At 35.6% G+C, this 20,665-nt stretch overlaps 1 protein-coding gene across 2 annotated transcripts in view; it reads left to right on the plus strand.

The window, feature by feature from the left end:
- The window catches only part of RNF217 (ring finger protein 217), a 117,417-nt gene that overhangs the window by 56,075 nt on the left and 40,677 nt on the right, over window positions 1-20,665 (plus strand). For both annotated transcript variants that reach the window (XR_004321972.1, XM_032484816.1), the window contains exon 2: window positions 15,691-15,924. Coding sequence is in view for 1 of the 2 variants with exons in the window: in XM_032484816.1 (XP_032340707.1) it covers window positions 15,691-15,924 (234 nt within the window). In the remaining variant the exon portion in view is untranslated. The remainder of the gene's footprint in view (window positions 1-15,690; window positions 15,925-20,665) is intronic.

Below are 20,665 nucleotides of genomic sequence, written 5' to 3' on the forward strand. Positions count from 1 at the left end.
TAGGGGTTTTTCACTTAATCCTGAGCCAGAGGGCATTATTGAAGTTTTAATTAGTGGAGGGTCAGAATCAGATTTGTGTTTTAGAAAGGGTACTCCAGAACCTGGGCTAACTTAGTGGCCGTGGAGATCAAAAGATGTAAGTGGTTCTTTGAAGTGTGAATGAAGTAGTCTTGATGACTGATTGGTTGAGGGAGAGATGAGGCAAAGAAAAGTCAGGAGAGAGAATACTTTGTTTTCTGGTTTCTGGGCCATTCACTGTGACAAGGAACAGGAGGGAAAGTGGGCTGTCAGGGAGAGATGAGGTGGCGGTGAGTTCGGTTTTAGGCTGAGTTTGAGGTATTTGACTGGAGATATCAAGTAGGGAATTGCACATTGGTGTCAGAAGCTAAGCAGAGAGAGCAGGGCCGGAGGTTTACAGGGGGAAGCCTTCAGCATCTGTGTGAAGTTGAACATGGGTGTGGAGGAGTAACACTCAGAGCAGTTACTCAGAGAACAATCTGTTGTAAATGGAGCCGTGGAGACTCACGAAGTGTTATGAGACAGACATAGGAAGAATCCACAAAGGGGACAGAAGGAAATACAGAGAACCAAGATATCATGATGTCCGAAGAGTCAAGAAAGCAGAGATCAGCAGTGTCAGTGCTGCAGAGGAGGCGAGTTAAGATAGGGATTCACAAGGGCATTTAGTAAGGAGATCATTGGTAATTTTGTAGAGAGTGACAAAGTGGAGGGGTGAGACAGATAGTAGTGGGTTTTTTAATGTAGACAGAGACAAGAACATAAATAATCTTTCATTTAGCTTGGTTGAAAATGGAGGGAGACTAAGACATAGAGACTAAGGCATATAGGGGTCTGAATGAGTTTTTATTTTGTTTTGCTTTTATGATGGGAAAAACTTGAGCATGTTTATATGCTTGATCATCTGGAGTTACCAAAGAGAGTTGAGATCTCTGACAAGATGAGTAGAAATACTTATCTAAGGAAGCTTGGAAGGTCCTGCTTTCTACCAAAGAGGAAGGAAGGATGAAAGAGGACGCACCTTGTTATGGATGGAGAACAGAAATTTGAAGGGGTTCTCACCTGACCACCTTGGAATTTACCCTGTCAAGTGGGAGGTGAGGTTATTGATTGCGTGTATATGAGTCAGCAGAAAGGGAAGGTTGAGGGTGAAGCCTTGAGGAGGAGGTGGAAATTGGAAACGGTTCATAAAAAAGGGAGGAGTGACCCACAGGGACCCAGAGAAGGGCTCCTGCTGGATGCTGACAGCCCGGATGAGCTTGGAGACCCTTTGCTTTTCTGCAGGACTGCGTGAGGAGGAAGATGAGGGCGAGGCTGCTTATGCTTGCCCAAGTATCATGTTTAGAAAGGCATGTACTGCTTTTGATTAAGCATTTAAGAATTCTCGGTGGCCACTAGCAACATGGCATTGTTATTCTAAGTGACTAATTTTGCCAAGTCTGGCTAGGCATCTTCAGGGTTTAGTGACAGTGCATCCAGGCTCTGGCAGTGATTAGGTCTGGATTAAAGCTTCAATAAATGTTAGCTGCTAATATCATCATCACCATCATTCAGTTCACTGTGACAGTACCAGAAGTTTCTGGAAGGTTTACAATTTAAACCTTTACTATAGAGCAGGAACATGTCCTCCATGCTTCACTTTTCTGTGGTAGAAAGAATGACACAAGGGACTGTGCATTCCTGTGTTGAGAGGACAAAACTAAAACAATATTAAAAACCTTTCTTTGAAAAAAAAGAGAGAGAGACCAAAGTTAGATGAGTCTTTTTGGTAGACAGGCTTCCATATCCAATCCCTACTCTCTAGAAAGTACATTGCTTTCCTGAGTGACCCTTGATTTCATGGAAGAGCAGGATGGGTGTGTGAATGATGTAACTGTTCAAAATTATCTCCCTTGCTGGATAAAAAAAGTTAAAACGAATACAAAAGAACCATGATGTGCTAATAGTACAGTAGCATTGCTTTCACATGCAAAGAGTAACGGTAAAGTAATGGTAATAGTAAAAAGGTAATTTCAGGCCCCCAGGTTAAGATCCCCTGATTTATATACATTCTGTGTAGTTCCAAGAAGACTTAATTTCTAGAATATATATTATGGCAAAATTTATTGTGATTCAATATAAAAAAGAGGTAAGAACATATAATAAACCTGGAAATGCTAATACAAAATAGTACAATTATGTATAATTTATGTATAGCATTTAAATACTCTATCTAAACTTTTAAAAAATCATGTTATTAGTTATTCTTCCTTTACATTTTTTCCTGTGTTTGGTTTAGAAGAGAAAGGTGTAAGAGTTTTTAAAAACAACTTGATTTTCACTTTTCCTCCAATTGCTTTCTGTGTTAGAAGGCCATGGTGTGTTCTACTGTTCCCAGAGTGCACCATCTTCTGATGTGGGCTCTGTGTTTCCATCTTCCTATCTACTTTATCTTAGCTAATTTTCTTAAGTGAATTGTTATTTCAGTCAAACACCTCCCGTTTGAGCTGTCTCAATTCTAATGCATGAGCAGTATTTACCTTGTTGGCAAAGTCAGTAGCTTCTCATCTGTGTATTGCAGGCACCTAAAGTAGTGAAAATGCTCAGTTGAAGCAGAGTGGGATTTTCTAAAATGTATTTGCAGTAAATCAAGACATTTAACACTGTGGGTGTTCCAGCTATTCCAGGCCTTTTTCAGTCTAATCACAAACCTTTTCAGAGAGCATGCATAGTCTATTCATTCACCATCAGGTCTCGGGGATGCCTCTCTTGCCTGATCACACTTTTAAAAGAGGTTGCTATACTCCTGGGATAAAATTTCTCCCTACTTTGGAGGTATTAAAATTCAAACATCAAAAGAGGAGACCAATTTTTTTTAAAATACATTTTTTCTCTTTTCATAGTTATGAACACTGTAACTTTGTTCCTGGGAGATAGAAAGGAAAATTTGGCCACTCTACACTAAACAATGTTTTATATCTGGAAATAATGAATAAAAGCCAGGAAGGGAATTATATTTTTCTTTATTGAATCTAAAAACTCCAGGTAGTGAACAGACTATTCCTAGAACTGGGTAGATGGTGCACAAAGATACTTTGTTTTGGCATGAAAAGGCTCTGTTGAAATTGCTTTTTTAAGTTAAATACTATGTTAACTTGGTTTAATGTCTAGGAAAGTATTGATGCTTGCCAATATTGAAAGCGCAAAACCTGTAGGGGGAAAAAACCCCAAACATTCAAATGCTTGTGAATAAAACTACAGAACATATATTTTTAAAGTGTGTCAAACTTGGACCACCTCCAGGTTTACAAGTAGTATTGCAAGGAATGATTTATTGTTCTATTTGTTAAACGGTTTTCAAGAAAAAAGGTTTCTGGATTTAAAAAAAAAAAAAAAAACTATTTTGACATCAGCTCCATGAAAGGAATGTTGCTTTCTGTGAATGAGCCGAGATGATGGCAGAGCTGCGTGCGGTGAGATTCCCCAGGGCTTAGTTTATTAGGCAATGTCTGCTTTCTCCCTGGCACGCCGCGTAAGATCAGGACAGAGCCTGGGACTCATGAGTGCAGTGGTTAGGCTAGGAACTGAGACTACCAAGTGTTTTCAGAAGCAAACTTGAGTAACGCTCACAATTCAGTTTTGATAAGTAAAATCCTGTACCCATAATTCTCAGTATTCTGTCTTGTTTTCAAGACCAGTGCAAAAAGTTTGGGTTTACTGGTTTTGCTATCAATTCCAGATCTGTCATCTATTATAGTTCAAAAAACACTTTTGCAAAAAAAAATTTACTGTTGAATAAAAGTTTTAACAAAAGTACTAGAACATTAAATATGAAAAAAATAATTCCATGGAAAAAAAATAATTTTTAATGATTTTTCTTCTTCCCTCTCAGTTTCTGGTTTTTTCACATATACGTTTTACATACTTATAATATATGAGTACAATGTTTACTAGGTTTTCTTACCTAATATTATCAGATTGTATTTTATATTATTTTTTATATTTTTTTCTATTTAAGAAATAAGACATAGTTAAATCTACTCATTGCGATCCTTTTCATTCTTCATGGTTTAGCTAAAATATCTCCTTTTCCATGAGCGGTCAAAACCAAAACTCCTTTGTGCTTCTCTGCCTGAACCATGGTTATTCATGCTCAAGTCTGTCTCCCCTAATAAACTGAAAGTCACCTGAAGCTAGTTTATTCATCTGTAAATTCCCCCCAGTAGCTAGTACAGTGCCTTGCCCACAGTAGGCACTGAATAAATATTTGAGTACTGAATTAACTCACAGAATCATTGACAGCAAAAGTGATTTAAACTGAAGTTGAGGAGAGAAGAAAGGAGCAGAGCCACAGGAGGAAAATGACGATAACAAGAGGGAAGAAGTGGTAGTATTAATTTCTGATGAGGTAGCGGTAGAATTTAAAAGTAAAAACACCAAATAGAGAGAAGGCTATTTGTGAAGCGGTGCCATAAGCCTGGATGCACCAAGCAATGTTGTACTCAAATATATAAACCCCAAATATATAAACTAGAAGTGCAGAGATCATGTGAAAAAGTTATAGTAAGCAATTTCAATATTCCTCTTTCAGAATCAGATTGAGTAGGTAAATAATTAATGAGCCTATAAAAATTTGACTAAACATCAAAGCAGTGACTTAATGGAAACCTATGTAGAATCTTATATAGGTTAAATATTTTAATGTCCCAGAAACGTTTTTTAAAGATTATGTAATTGGCTAGAAAAGAACCTTAATATTTCAAAATTAGTATTTTTACAGTCCACTTACTCTATTCATAATCAAGTGTAGTTGAAAATAAATTTTAGAAACAGTTACCACAAAAAGTTTTAGCTTCATAGAAATTAAGAAAGACTTAAAGAGAAAGTAAAAACAGATCATAAACTGCCTAGAAAATAATGAAGAGAGAACATTTCATACCAGAATTTTTGGAACGTAACAAAAACCGTATTCATTACTAAAGAGTAAAAAGCAGAAAACAAAGTGATCTTAAGAAACTAGGAAAAGACAACAAAATGAAACAATAAAAGCAGGAAGTTTTTTTATTGAATTAAAAATCAAAAGAAAGGAAAACTAAAAGAAAAAAATATAAAGGATAAGCAAGCTCAAAAGCTAATTATTTTAAGAAACAAAAGACTGATTATTTTAGGAGCCTAATTTAAGGACCAAAGTAAAAGTAATGAAAATGAGAAAGAGACAAGGTGAGAAAAACAGACAAGATGAGAAAGATTAAACCCTCTGAAAGAAAGAATATCAGTAAGAGAATATTCAGTTGCAACAAAGATGAAAATCTAGGAAATAGATGCTTTCCTAGGAGACATACCCAGATGTCTTCTGTTATAATTGGCCTGTTCAGATTTTCCACTTCTTAGGCTAACTTTGGTAACTTATCATTCCTGGGAGCTATTTTTCTTTTGGTTTTCCTTTCCTTCGGTTTTTACTGTGGTTGAGGATAAAACTGTTTCCCTCGTGGCCAGACCACACCTGCACGATGGCTTTGGTTTCTGAGTTATCACATTTTTACAAACCAACAAGGTAGGAAGAAGGGAAGTCTTCAAACAATAGTTGAGGAATAGTTAAAGGAGTGGGATGTTTACCTGGGAAAAAAGACTAAAGGGACATGATAGCTGTCTGCAAGTGCTTAACAATCCCTTACCAAGAAGAATGGTTAAACACATTCTATAAGACCCAAGAGGGAATTAAAACTACCTTGTTGTGTACAGACGAAAAACTATGGGAGCTACTGCATTACTCTTCTGGGCCAACATGTCTGTTTTGCAATAATTTTCCTCTAATCAATTACCTTAAATATGCCCACACTTGAGTCAATGGCTCTAATTAGGTACTAATACTTGTAAATCCTCAAAATCACCTGTATTTGCAAAATTTTGCTTTCTTATTTCACTTTTCAGTCTTGTTAAACAAATTTAATATGATTTGTGGAAGAGCAGAATAGTTTTCCATAACTAAACCACCAATGGCTTTTGCTTTTGTTTGCTTTTGGCATTTTTCGGATATTTAAGCATATTTTGAAGGCCAAGGGAAAGACATGAATGAAGAGAGGGAGAGAGAAGTTATAAAAGGTTTCTTGTGAGCTCTGTAAACTTTTTTTAAAGCTTAAAGTTGTTTCTAGTCTCTGAAATCTTCACTTGCCCCTTTTAACTGAAATTAAACTTCTGGGTAACATAAAATTTAAGATTTCCCTCTCCCACTAGAGTAAAGCTGATTATTACTCTGTGGTACTGGATCGACTGAAATATTTCCAATGCTATTTCATGTCTGTTACCATGAATGACATATCTACGTTTCCATAACTATGCATCTGTATTTCCATTTTGGGTTAAATTTACTTTATACTTTTGATGTAAACATATATGATTTGTTTTTCTTCTGTATCCCAGCATCCTGTTCTACTTATTAGAATACAGTATATTCAGGTAGTTTGTACTTTTATTTACCTTCTTTTAAATATTTGCTTTGGAGGAGGAACACTGAATTATGAATGAGAATACTGAATTATGAATTACGAGTGATTATAGAATTTGAAATGGTCTTACATAAGAAATAAGCATAGAAGAGTTTTTAATCTCTGAAATTAATTTTGTGAAATACTGCTTTCTGAATGTCAACGAAGATAAACGTTAGCAGACTTAACTGAGTGTTCCCTATCAGGTACAGTTCCAGGTATTTTATGTAAATTAATTTACACAGTCCTCTAAACAACCAAATTTGCTTGGTCAATTTACAGACGTAGACGCTGCACAAGGGAGAGTTGAGGAACTAGCAGTGAGGTGCAGAGCCCCTTTGAGTCTGGAATCTACTTTTAACTACTACACTCTACAGCTTTTTGAGCTAGAGCTAAACCTTCAGAGCTCACATGCACTTTCGGTCTTTCTGTAAGTTACAGCGCATATTCTAATTATACAATCTTAGAGCCAGCAGGGAATCTTCGAGGAATTAGTCCATCTCTAAGAGATTTGGTTGCGTGTATCCTTGGAACTCAAGGACATGCAGCCACATAAATAGCACCAGAATCTTGTGTTTGATTCCCCTTTTGGGGTTCTTTTCGTAAGTCACCTGTGTAGTGTATTTTCTGATTGTTATAAATTGGAATATCTGATTTAAATTAATGTAATGATGGAAAAGAAGAGTTGATTTAAGAAAGCCTAAATGTTTTCTTTTAGAAATATTTCCCTCTCTAAAGAGTAACCAAATATCTAGTCTGTTTTAAAATTTCTGCCTTTCAAAAGGCAACTTTTATCATAGTTAAATGAATATATATTCATTCTGTTTATCTGAGCACACATTATACATTTCTCTTTCAGTCTAAATAGCCACTCGGTAATTTGCATTGAAAAATCCATTCATACTAATATTCTTTGGGGACTGATTAGAATTTGTTATCTTCTTAAAGAATCAAGATATGCTATTGAATCCCCCCAAATTATTTGCTTATAATCTAACAATATATATAAGTGTACTTTTCAAGGAGAAAAATTGGATTAAGTTTATAATTCTTTCCAAAAATTAAGGAACAAACATTTATTGCCTTTTGAATTCCCAAGTCTGAATGTGTAATTCACCTATTGGATAAAACTTTATTGTAAGCATTCACAAATTATTCCTTTTGTGCTACATTGTTTTATCTTCAGTGTGAGTTTTATATCTGTTTAATTGTCCAATTGAAAGCAAATTAGGACTGTCCATTAAAGATACAAGTATGTTCCCTTTGATTCGCAATTCTAATTTAAGGGATTTGTCTTACTGATATACTTGCACACATGTGAATAATTTACGTATAAGATAATTCATTGCAGCATTATTTTCTATAGCAAAATATATGCTAGAAACCATCTAAATGTCCATCTATAAGGGAAATAATAAGAGTGGCTATAGAACAGTGGAATACTAGGCAGTTATTAAAAACAAACAAAAAACAAGGAAGCTCTTCATATGTGATATGAAATATCTCCACAGTATATTGTCAAATAAAGAAAACAAGGTGAACATTATTTGCTAACATTTGGGTTGAAAGAGACAAATTATATATATATATATATATTTATTTACATTTCTTATATAGCCTTAAAAAATTAAATAGCAACCATTTGGTGGGATGGATAGAAAAAGAGTACAGTTGTAAGAAACTTGCTAATTTAGATCTACTTTGCACTTTTTGGTTTTTGAACTATCTCATAGTTTGTGATCTTATTCAAAAAACTGAATTAAAATTTTAAGAATTTCCTTAAGCAGATAAGACGTCATGAAAGTTTGGGTAGAGAGGAAAGAGGAAAGAAGTTTAGGTAACATAAAGGGATGAGTATACATAGAAAAATACATTTGAAGTGATTGAATAGAAAATTAATATTGCAATTGTATAGTTATTGTTTTAACTATTTTAACACTATTTTCCTGAATCTTTAAGAGTTTTGAGAACTCAATTCCTTCAAAATTATATGTCATTTTGGTTGTAATATTCATGTTTCTAACAACTCATGAAGTGAAACATTTTTTCATATGTTTATTGGTCATTTGAACATCCTTTTTTGTGGAATGCCTTGACCATTTTTCTTCTGGGTTGGTTGTCTGCCTCTTTCTTATGGATTTGGAGAGGCTCTTTATATATTCTGGATGAGCAAAATCTTGTTCTTTATATATTGCAAATATCTTCTCCAAATATAATTTGCATCTTTATTCTCTTAACAGTATCTATTGATGAACAGAGGTTTTTAATTATTTTTAGTCAAATTTATCAATTTTTAAAATGTTGAGTTTTTTTTTAATGTGTAAGAAATCTTTCCCTTCCCTAAGGTCATGAAAATACTCTTCTTGATCATCTTTAGAAATGCCATTATTTCACCTTTTATCATTATAGCTGCACTCTACCTGGTTTGGGGTAGAAATCAAGACAGATTTTTTTTAAATAGATATTTATGTGACCCAACACACTTTATTGAAAAAAGCTATCCTCCTCACTGCTCTATAGTGTTGAAACATCAGGTGTCCATATGTAAGTGGCTCTGTTCTGTACCCTTTTCCGTTCTGTTGTTCTGTTATCTATCCTTGTACCAGTGTTGCACTGTTGTACTTAGTGTAGCTTTATGATTCATTTTATATCTGGTAGAACATCTTACTACTTTGCTTTTCTAGATCAGGCATATCATGACTATCCATATATATTTTAGAATCAGCCTATGATTTTAAATCCACCTTCACCTCATAAAAGACAGAGAGAGAGAGAATGAGAGAGAGAGAGAAAACTACTGGAAATTTTATTGAAATGGTTCTGGAATCTATAGGGCAATCTGGACTGAACTTACATCTTTACTATATTAAATCTTCCAATTCAAGAACCTCTTATATTCCTCCATTCATTTTCTTCTTTTCATTTTCCCCAAAATATTTCAGATATTTCTATTTAAGAGTATTGAACATCTTTTGTTGCATTTATTCACATTTGATATTTTAATATTAAAAATGATATTATTTCTTAAATATTGTTTTGAAATTGCCTGCTATTAGTGGATGCAAGTACTTTTGATTTTTGTATATTGACCTGTCAGCAAATTTCCTAAATTCATTTATTTATCCCGATAGTTTATCTGTAGATTATTTTCAATTGTCTGTATATACAATTATGCAGTCTGCAAGAAATGGGGGATTTTATATCTTTGTTTCTAATAATTTTATTTTCATTTCTCTTTTTCTCTTCTTACACTGGCTGTGCACTCTAGTCAATATTTAATAATGGTGGCAGTGCATACTTGCCCCATTTCCAGTCTTAAGAAAAAAGCTATCAATATTTCACCATTGAGTATTATGTTTACTATAGGTTTTCTTATATATACTCTATATTAGATTAAGGAAGTTTTTAATCTCTTCCTAGTTTGCTAAGATTTTAACATGAATCAATGTTGAAATTATAAATAACCTTTTCTCTTCCTATGGAGATAATCATATGCTGTTTTTCCTTTATTTTATTAATATGTGAGTTATAGCAATTGATTTTTGAATGTTAAACCAACCTTGCATTCTTGGAATAAAGCCGTTTCGATTATGATATATATATATATATATTTTTTATGCATTGTCCAGTTTGGTTTGCTGATATTTTGTTTAGGACTTTTGCATCTCTGTTTACAAAAAGATCAGTCAGTAATTTTCCATTCTACCAATGTCCTTCTCAGGTTTTGGTATCATGATTTTGCTGGCCTCATAAAACTTGAGTAGTGATCCTCTCTTCTTTCTATACTAGTCACTAAGAGTAGTTGTATAATATCAGTGTTATTTCATTCTTAAATTCTCAGTAGAATTTATGAGCTAGGCACCTGAGGCTGAAGTTTTCTATGTGGGAATGTCCCTTTTCTTCTCTTGCTTTTAAGATACTTTCTTTGTTTTTGGTACTTGGGACTTTTACTTGATGTGCCTAAGAGTGATTTTCTTTATATTTTTCTTGCTTGAGGTTAAGAGAACTTCTGGCATATTTGGCTTGATGTTTTTCCATAGTTTTTTGGGTTTTTTGTTTTGTTTTAGTTATAAAGGCATCTAGCACAATGCTCTGTAATATCTGCTGAGTAAACAAGCATATTTATCAATACAGCAGCCATCTTGTTATAATCACTAATGATAAAATTATGGGGAAATCCATGAACCTGAAAATGAACCTGCCTCTGTGGTGCTCCACAAAGTAATTGATGCACAGGAAGTGTTTCTAACAGTGCCTGGCGTGGAGGAGGTGCTGTATCCATTTCATGTTTGTTGTTATTGCTTTTGTTGTGGTATATTCTCTTCTCTGCCATATTAATGTGTTCCTTTTTAATGCTAGAGGAAATTTGAAATCTCTTGTTATTAAGTGAACAAAGGCCAAGGTTCTCTCTAAACTATCATGACCAATTCTTAAAACCAGGATCAGACTTGTAAACCATACACTTGATAAAGTGAGCTTCGAAGTGCAAAGTTTATGCTTTCTCTATCCTTTTCTTTGGAGGATTTTATTAATTAATCTGTCACTTTTCTAGAGGTCTCCCTCACCTGTGTCACTAAATTACTTTTGAGTTCTCCCAGTTGGCAAATTAGCCATCTAGCTTGAGTATTAAGTAGATAATAGTGTCTCTTACTAATACCCTTGGCGATTCTTTTAGAATTAAGTAATTTTGCCTTACAAGAGTGGGCATGTTTTTGTTCAGAATTGGAGAGCATATTTTCCTGTGATATAAATGGTGATATTAGCATTGAACACAACAGAAATTTAGGCCTTTGTTTTACCTATATAAAATACATAAAATCCTATAAGTAGAAGTTAGATGATGTTTTTTAAACTGTTAAATTGATATTAAAGAATTATTGTCATTTTGGGAAATACTTTGTATCATGGTTGTTTTTTTTAAAACACTTCTTATTTTCTTTAGACCCAAACTGAAATATTTATGAGTGAAATAACATGATGTCTGGTATTTGCTTCAAAATAATATGGGAGGGTCATATGGGTCAGAGCAGAGAAAAAATAGAATTGGCCAAGAGTTGATAATTGTTAAAGCTGAAGAAGGGGTACTTAAGGATTCATAATACCAATCTGCCAACTTTTGTATATGTTTATGATTATTCATAATAATTTTTAAAATTTTGGGTAGAATATAAAATAAGTTATTACCATTAAATCCTGAGTTGCTAGAAGAAGCTATCAACACAAATCTAATTACTCTATTTTCAAGTTCCATTAGGGTAGGATTCGTGACTTAATAAGCTACTCTATATCCCTTACGTGTAATATTGTAGGAGTTCAATATATGTTTTGGGGTGAATTAATCATCTTCACTATACTAAATTTGCAGTGAATCACTTCCAGCAAATATCACATATCCACGTAAACTGAATTTTATTAGAAATGTCTCAGTAAGTATCACCCACCAATCATCAGATTATTCAAGCCCAAAGCCTAGAGTCGTCCTTGATTCCTCCCCTTACTTCATCCCCCATATCTGGTCCGTCACGAAACCCCACTGGTTCCACTTCCACAGTACACCCCATGTCTGGCTACCTCTTGCAGCCTAGTTCAATCATCTGTCGTCTACTGCGCAGACAGCTGCCACGGTCAGAAGCACTGCTAGGAAGAACAGGTGCGGTGAGGAGGTCTACTATTTCCCTAAGATCCCCTTTTGTCCTTCTTCAGTCTATTCTCCAGGAAGAGCCTGAATGATTTTTTTTTAATGGAAGTCAGGGTATGTCACTCCTTCTCTCCAAATCAATGTTTCATAGTAAACTTAGAATAAAATCCACGCTTCCTATCACAGCTAACAAGGCCCGTGCTTCTGGCTCACTTAGTATGTGTTTCAGTCGCTCAACTCTGTTTCCAGCACAAGGCGCATCAGGCACTTTCTGCCCTGGAGCTATCGTCCTTGTTTCCTTTGCCAAGTGGTCCCTTCCCCAAGTTCTCTGCATGACAGACCCTTTTTGTTCTTAGTTACCCCATCCTCAGAAGATGCCTTCCCCAATGTGTAGTTCCTTCATAACAATGATTATAGTCTGCCTGATTTATTTACTTCTCTAGCATATATTTCCTCCAATAGAAGCCCCGTGTCTCTCTCTTCTCATCTCCCCAGAATCCATCACAAAGCCTAACCCATAAAAACCACCTTTCATTGAAATCTAAGATGTGATCAGTTGTAGGATGCAGTATCATATGATGTGTCACAAAAAAATAAAAACACTGCAAAATTAAACTATGGCACAATGTGAAAGATTATCATCAATTGAAAGACAGTCTTGACTTTTGAAATATTAATCCGCTGAAAATAGATCCTTGAATTAATGAAATAGGTATCTTGTTGAGTAAATAAATGAATATACTTGGCTTAACCATGATTATTGTTTTCTAGTGATATTTTGAGGAAATTATTCTGAAAAGATAGACATGTAGAGGCCAAGAGATTACAGAGGTTGTGAGTAGCATTTTACTATGAAAAAGGGGATATTATTAGTATGAAGAAGTATGAGTAATTCAAAAGCTTGTATGAGTAATTGTTCCAAACTGCCAATTATTAGCTCACCAGCAATGATTCAAATTTTATAGGCCCTAGGTGGGCCAGGAAACTTGAATTCTCAACAGACACTTCAAGAGACTCACACAATCATCCTGGAAGTAGATTCAGGCCCTATGTTGTAAAAGGAGGGAAGACAGAGATGATGAGGACAGACACAGACTGGGAGAGTTGGCCGTGGGAGGCTAAGGAAATATGATCATATTGCTTCTATCTGTTTAATAAAACATGAGATCCTTTGGCTTACGGTAGCGGAGTAGGGATTTTGGAGATTTCAGAAAGAAGAGAAGGCATGGAATAGCAGAATGCAGAGGGTGTAAAACATACAAAATTGTGTTTTCTATAGAAATGGAATAGATTTTCAGGCGGATTTGAGAAACACTGAGGAAGACGACAAGAGACTTGCCTGGATGTTAGCTGTAGGTATCCCAATGTGGTGTGGTGTGGTGTGGTTACATCCGCTGCTGAAGGAGTAATAAGTTACCTGCTCCCTTGAGCTTCCTTGGGTTGCTCTGGTCCCTAAACTACATTCCATTTCTATAAGACCTGTCTCTCTGGATGGCTGTGAAATTACTGCTTCCATTGTTCTCATTTATACAGTTTAAGTAAATAAACTTATTGGTAAGGGAGGCCAGATTAAAACATTGACCTGAAAGTAAAATATTCCAGCTCTTGCACCCCAAAGTATGTGGCTCACCAATAAGCAAGAGTCATATGAGATGGCGCAGGGCTCAAGGGAACTCCTTTGTGGAACAAAAAGAAATTGTCTTTTACGTGCTAAAGATTGAAGTTTTCTATTTTCATAGGAATAAAGTACAGACTCCTAAGATGTCTTCATGCTCTGCCCTCCTGCTCTGACCCCAATTCATCTGTACAGCCTCTGCCTTAAGCTGTAACTGAAAATAATTTATTATAAAACATAATGTGGGTTATAATAACCATGCAATAAGTGCAATAATAAAATCTGATTGTAACTACAGGGAGGGTATAGCTCAGTGGTAGAGTGCATGCCTAGCATGCACGAGGTCCTGGGTTCAATTCCTAGTACCTCTATTTAAACAAACAAACAAACAAACAAAAACAAATAAACCAAAAAGTATGTCCCCTCATTTAAAAAATATACTTAAAATAAGAAACTAACTAAATAAAATATGATTGTAATTATAAGCAGACTCATCAAAAAAGTAGAAAAATTGTTTTGAGCTAATATTTAAAAAACCTCTCTGGGCCATATTCTGTACAAAAGTAGCATAAAATGATGTAGCATCTTCCATTTCAACAGGTCAGTACTATAACAAGGTGGTTTATCCAAAGCCTGATTTTTTTTTTTAATTTCATTATCGGTCTGGCTTGTGTCCTTTACTAGTATTAAATATATCATCGCTAGGCAGCTTATGTCTCCTCAAGTCTGTGCCAGATAAACAGCAAAGTTGAGGGGAAAAAAAGTCACTATGAGTTTAGGGTTTTTGTTAATTGCTTGTAGTAGAGGCTTTTTTTTTTCTCAGATCATGAGACTTTTCCTCATTCCTCCCTTGGTCTTCATAGTGGGCTTTTCTCATTAAAGTCAGTGTGTTTTGCTTTCTCAGAATGTCAAGGTCACCCACGTGAAAAATAAGTTATTTAGTATTGTTTGCCATTTGCAGCCTTCACTGCCTCCCTTTGCTACACTAAGTTGGGCAAAAAGAGATTATGGTGCCATGAACGTAAAGAGTTCTCATCCACTGCTTATGGAAAACAGTTCTAGGTCTTCCCTATTTCAACGTAGTTTATTTTCTTCATATTTTAAAACTTAATTGTGTCCACACTTTGTACCTGAATCTTATACTGTAACTTTCAATGCTAGCCACATCTAGTATCCCCTACCAAATGAATGGTAAGTGTAGTATTCCAGTATATTCCTCCTCCTCTCTCCTTATCCAGCTCTGTGATTATCTGAAGAAATTCATTTTATTAATTACCTCAGTAATTAGCCAGATCTCATAGGGATTTTTTTTAAATGAAATTGGTTTAATTTTCTTCCTTGTTCTTACTTACCTGCTCCTATGATTCTGATGACATAGGAACAGTTATATGTTCTTTACCTGGAAGAATCAGGAAAAATAGAGGGGTTTTTTTTAGTGATGATTTTTAAACTACTGGATGCTGTTTATATAAATACTTTCAAAATTTTCTTTGTCTGCCTTTTTAAAGTAGTTAAATGTGCCCTAAGTTTAGTGCTGAGTTAGGTTGTGGTAAGGCTGAAAAATCTGAAACACCTTTTCATCCTGCTGTTCCTTTATTTAGCTCAGTGTCTAAATGCTGTCTCACCCTGTGGTTTCCAGAGGATGGGATGATAATTTGCTGCTTTGGTGAGCCTGTGGCTTAGGTCCTTTTAAGCTCTAATATTTGATTATCATTATATTTCATGATAGAGAATGTTTAAACATGCTATCAATCATTTTGGAAATATTAGATAGTAATTAATTATTTTGGTACCACCTGAGATAGGGACTGAAATGATTATCATTTATTATGTTAGGAATCATGAAAAAGGACAGATAATCCTTTATTATAGTCATGAAATAAGCAATACCGTATGAAAAAAAAGAAAAAAAAGTGAAATTTAATAACCAGTGCCTTTTTTTCTCTTTCATACAGGTACAACTTGGCCAAGTGGAAATCAAATGCCCCATCACAGAATGTTTTGAATTCCTGGAAGAAACAACAGTTATCTATAACTTAACGCATGAAGACTCCATCAAATACAAGTACTTCCTGGAACTTGGCCGTATTGATTCCAGCACCAAGCCATGTCCTCAGTGCAAGCACTTTACAACCTTCAAGAAAAAAGGACATATTCCCACCCCTTCCAGATCAGAAAGCAAATACAAAGTAAGCATGTTCACCAGAGTTGTGGGTTAGATGTCACATGATGGGAGCAGCCAAATTAGGCCAACTGGTGGTAGGCAGTAAGTGGGCTTCCTTCTCTTATCGGAGTCCAAGGTGAGTATATACTGGCTGTGATTCTGAAAATGTGTGGTTTGGGGATGCTGCTGATACGAGAATATTTTTGAGGTTTAATTAAAGTTTTTCTTTGACTTTAGCCTGTTTAAAATTCATCTAGGAGCCTAACTGAAAGGCTAGTCTTTAAAGTAATTGTCATTGCTACTATTGAATATTAAACAAATACTAAGACTTTTTAAAAACCTTAGTACAAGCTTGACTTTTTCAGTGGACCCAGTGTGAGTCCCCTGGTTCTGTCTGTAATAAGTGAAAATAGTATAACGTGCTATTCGTTCATTTATTCAGCAAATGCAAAGTGCCAGTATATGCTAGGCAGTGTGTTAAGTCTGGGGGATACAGTAGCAAATGTGACATAGTCCTTGCTCAGAAGTGTCTAATGAAGGTGAGAGAGACATATGTTCTAAACAAAACACAAAAACGTGAAACCCAGCACACTTGTGCCTTGAGAACACTGACGGAGGAGGGGAAGCTAGCATGTCAGGAAAGGGTCGTGGAGAAGATGTTGTTCTCCAGGCGGATAAGCAGATAAACAGTGGAGAGCATTTCAGAGCAAGGGATAAGTAAGCTTCGGGCATAGAGGCTGAGGCAGCCAAGATGGAAATGAGTGCTTGGTAGAGCTGCGGGAAGGAGAAGGCGGGAGGAGGCTGGTCAAGTATTTAAGAGCACATCATGTTGAGTCTTTTATACTGTGCTCAGGTTTGAATTTCATTTGTAGGCATCCCAGAAAGATCATTCTGGCAGCATAATAGAGGATGTCACAGGAAGGCAAGACTGAAGGCAGGGAAACCACAGCAACAACTGTGGGAGCAACTCATTGATTCACAGCCTTGACTGCACATTAGAATCACCTGGAGAGCTTTGAGACACATCAGAGCCCAGCCCCCAGGCTCACCCCTGGACAAACGTCTTGCACATTTTTTAACCTCGCCAGGTGACTCTAATGTGCCGCAGAATTGGAAACCTTTGCAGTGAATGAAGCAGAAAAATGATGAGGCCAGTGGCGGTAGTTTTCATCCTTGTCATTACAGCAGAATGGCAAGATGAAGTGGTTTCAAAGGCTCTGTAAGGTAAGTTTTTGCCCTTGTTTGGTGTCTTGGAAGTGGTAGTCGCTACATTATTCACTCTGTCACTTTGAGGGGACCATGATTTAGCAAGTGTCTTCCTGCACTTTTGCAATGATGGACTGGTAGAGTAAGTTAGTCAAAGCCTCTTAATGAGTGATTGATCTTTGAAACTGCTTGACTCTCATAGTTAAATTTTTTTAAACGAAGTACTAGGGAGTGAACCCAGGACCTCTTGCATGCTACGCATGTGCTCTACCACTGAACTATACCTGCCGACTAATTTTTTTGTCTACTATTTCTGGGCAGGCTAGTTACTTCACGGCATAACTGTTAGGAAAAATTTTTTTTTCCTCTAAAAAGTGTATTTATGAGGTTACAAAATTGTGTAACTAAAATAATACATAGCTTCACAGTGATTTTGAATGCTGACAATAACAATAGAATACTTTTATTTGACTGTATATTCTTAGGTAATTTTAAATTATTTTTATTCCAGTTATATGTTACTGATGTTATCAGAAATTGCTAGTTTTAGAAGGACTTGTTATTCCATAACTTAGAACATTTGATTTTTTATAAATGATGTTTACAGTTTTATCTGCTATATTTTATATGTTTATATTATTTATATGTTTATAAAATATATACATAGTTAATACATACATACAAACACATATATACACAACTCAGGCTATACTATTCTGGAATTTGTGGTAATTAAAACATGTATATGTAATTGAATCAAAGTGGAAATAATTTTTAAATATATTGTTCTTAATGGGTGAAAGGTAGTATAATTTAAGGGGCAATCATAACTTTAATTTTAAAAAAAGAAAAAAATTTTTTGGAAGGGGCAATTATCACAATAGTAAAATGTTACAGGTCTCATTTCATTCAAAGCATCAAATTATGTTGGGATGAGCATAATTTATCACAATGCACATGTATTGAGAGTGAAATGGGAACACTTAAAAATATAAGCTCCTGTATTTGTATAATTTGAGTGAACCTAGGGCACTCTTATAGCATTTCTCAACGTCAGGCTTCCTCCGGTGTTGGGTTGTAGGTGAGAAGAGAAGCAGGGACACAACAGTACTTCTGTTTTTGTGTTTTATTTACTTTTTGATGAGCAAGGTCATAGGAAATTTGCTTCTGGGAGAAGAGGAATTCAATTCAAACTAAATGTTATCGGTTATGTAGCAGAATCCTTAGAACGGGAGAGAGATGAAAATCATAATACAAAGTGAATCTATTAAGCAATTTTCAAGAAAAACAAAGCCAGCGCAGACTTTGGGGATGGTTACTGCTGTTTTCTTCTTTACTCTTGTAGAGAAGATGATCTGTAACAGAAAAGGCGAATAACCCCCTTTCTGTATTCTACGGAGTTCCAGGGATAATGTGAACAATTTCCGAAGCAATGATTTTTAATACTTAGTACAATGTTTACGCAACATTTTTGTCGTTAATCTCCAAGCTCTCACATTACCATTAACTACCTGCCCACATGTGTCTGGATGTCGTGAGCAAGGGGAGTGGGGGGCCGACGTGGATACTCCAGCAAACCAACCATGACATTCGTGATTACAATATAGCACCCTAAACTGAGAGTAGTATCTTCATTCTTTGTGGTTAATAAATGGATTTTTTTTTTTTAGATTTGCTGTATTTTTTTTAAATTTAGTTTCCCCAATAATAGTACTCATTTCCAAATTGGAGTAATTTGTCATAACTTTAAGAGCAGTGAATTCAAGTACTTGAATGCAATAAACTGAGTCGTAAGAAAACAGAAACAGAAAAAAAGTTTACTACTAATGTCTATCATGTCTGAGCAATTTAAAACCTCTTCATAATACTACTTACAGCCGAAATTGGGTTTTGTATCAATTGATAAAATCCTTGTAATGTATATTTCAATATTAAACTTTTTGAGTCATTGAGTTACAATATCCTGATCCAAGATATCATTATTTGAGCATTAATTATGATTTCCGCTGTCAATTCAGAAACACTTAACATGCAAATATTATAGCTATTTTCAGCAGGAAATACCTTTGAGTGTATCATGAATGAAATTTGAGAAATAAAATATTATATTTGGGGATTTCATTTGAATAGGTTTTTGTAACTTTTTTGTGCTCCACAGATGGAAAAGTGATAAACAGAATATATCAACAAGCAGTAACAAGAAATCTCAGGGACCAGTTTGTCCTCCTAAGTGCTCATTCAGCGTCTCCTTCTGGCAAAAGCTTGAGTAAATAGAGCTTTTCATTATGTTCTAAATTCTGTCGAAACTCATACTATGTGAAGTAGAACAAGTGCATTCCTGAACTGAGAAATTTATATTGAAGGCAACCTTGCCTTTGGTCAAATCCAGTCTTTCCCATTCATAATATTTGTCTTCTTGTCCCTACAACTCATGAGGCCAAAAAGTTTTACCATTCCATTTCTACAAGCTTGATTTCAATTTCCAATCAGAAATCTAATTTCTAACCTAAACAGTTCTTATAATTTATTAATGCAGTTCCAACTACATGTCAATACGGGGGACAAGTTAGCATCAAGAAAATAAAAATGTTGAAGTTATGGCTGGGCTGTAATGGTGCTCATGTGATGCCTGGAGACAGACACATCACGAGCACGTGAAGGTTTTCTGCATAGCCATTATCATCTGGGATTTTATGGTGTATTTGCGTGGTTGTTTGCTTAAAGTCTCTCCTTCCCACTGGTCTCTAGGAGGCCAGGTCCAGGCTTGCTTACTGCTGATAACCTGTGCCAAGCACTGCGTCTGGTAGAGTGTTCTCTCAAAACATATTTGTTGAGGGAAATAATAAATGGGCAACGCATAAATAATACTGTGTACTGTATTAAAGGTGGGTGGAAAAGGCTGAGAGCATAGAAGAAAGGCCAGGAGAGATTGGGAAGGCTTCCTTAAAGGGCAGACACATTAAACTAAGCCTTGAAATGTTGAATTTGCCGTGCTGGAAAAGGTGAGTCAGAACACATGCTTCAAACCAGATTTAAACTTTCAGCCCACCACATGCTAGCTCTATAGCCCTGAGTAGTTTCTGCATCTTTTACTGGTGGTAGTGATGGTACCTGTCATAAGAGTGTAATAAGGATTAAACAAGATCACGTGTATAAAGTGCTTAGCACCGTGTCTAACGTATCCTAAGTGCTCAACAGCGCTGGAAATCATTGTGCTTGTTATCATTATTAGGCAAAGGCAGCAGGATGAACAGCCCTAGGTTGTTAGGAAGCAGATGGAGGAGTCAGTAGAGGTGGAATAAAAGACTGGGTGACTGATGGATAGTCAGAGTAAAGGAGGGATGGAACAGGTTATGTCTTGAGGGAGAGGAGCAGGTTTGGGGAGTGGAAAACTAATTCATTTTGACATGTGTGATAATACCATGTTTGGAGAACCCTTAGGGCATCAAAGAGATGTCCAAGAAGCATGGATCTAATGCTAGGAGTGATCTGATGGAAACCATTATTTGAGGAGGGGAGGAAGTCATTGAATTCACAGAGATGAAAAAATACATATTTGG

This window comes from Camelus ferus, chromosome 8, assembly GCF_009834535.1.
Source record: "Camelus ferus isolate YT-003-E chromosome 8, BCGSAC_Cfer_1.0, whole genome shotgun sequence".
NCBI classification, from domain to species: Eukaryota; Metazoa; Chordata; class Mammalia; order Artiodactyla; family Camelidae; genus Camelus; species Camelus ferus.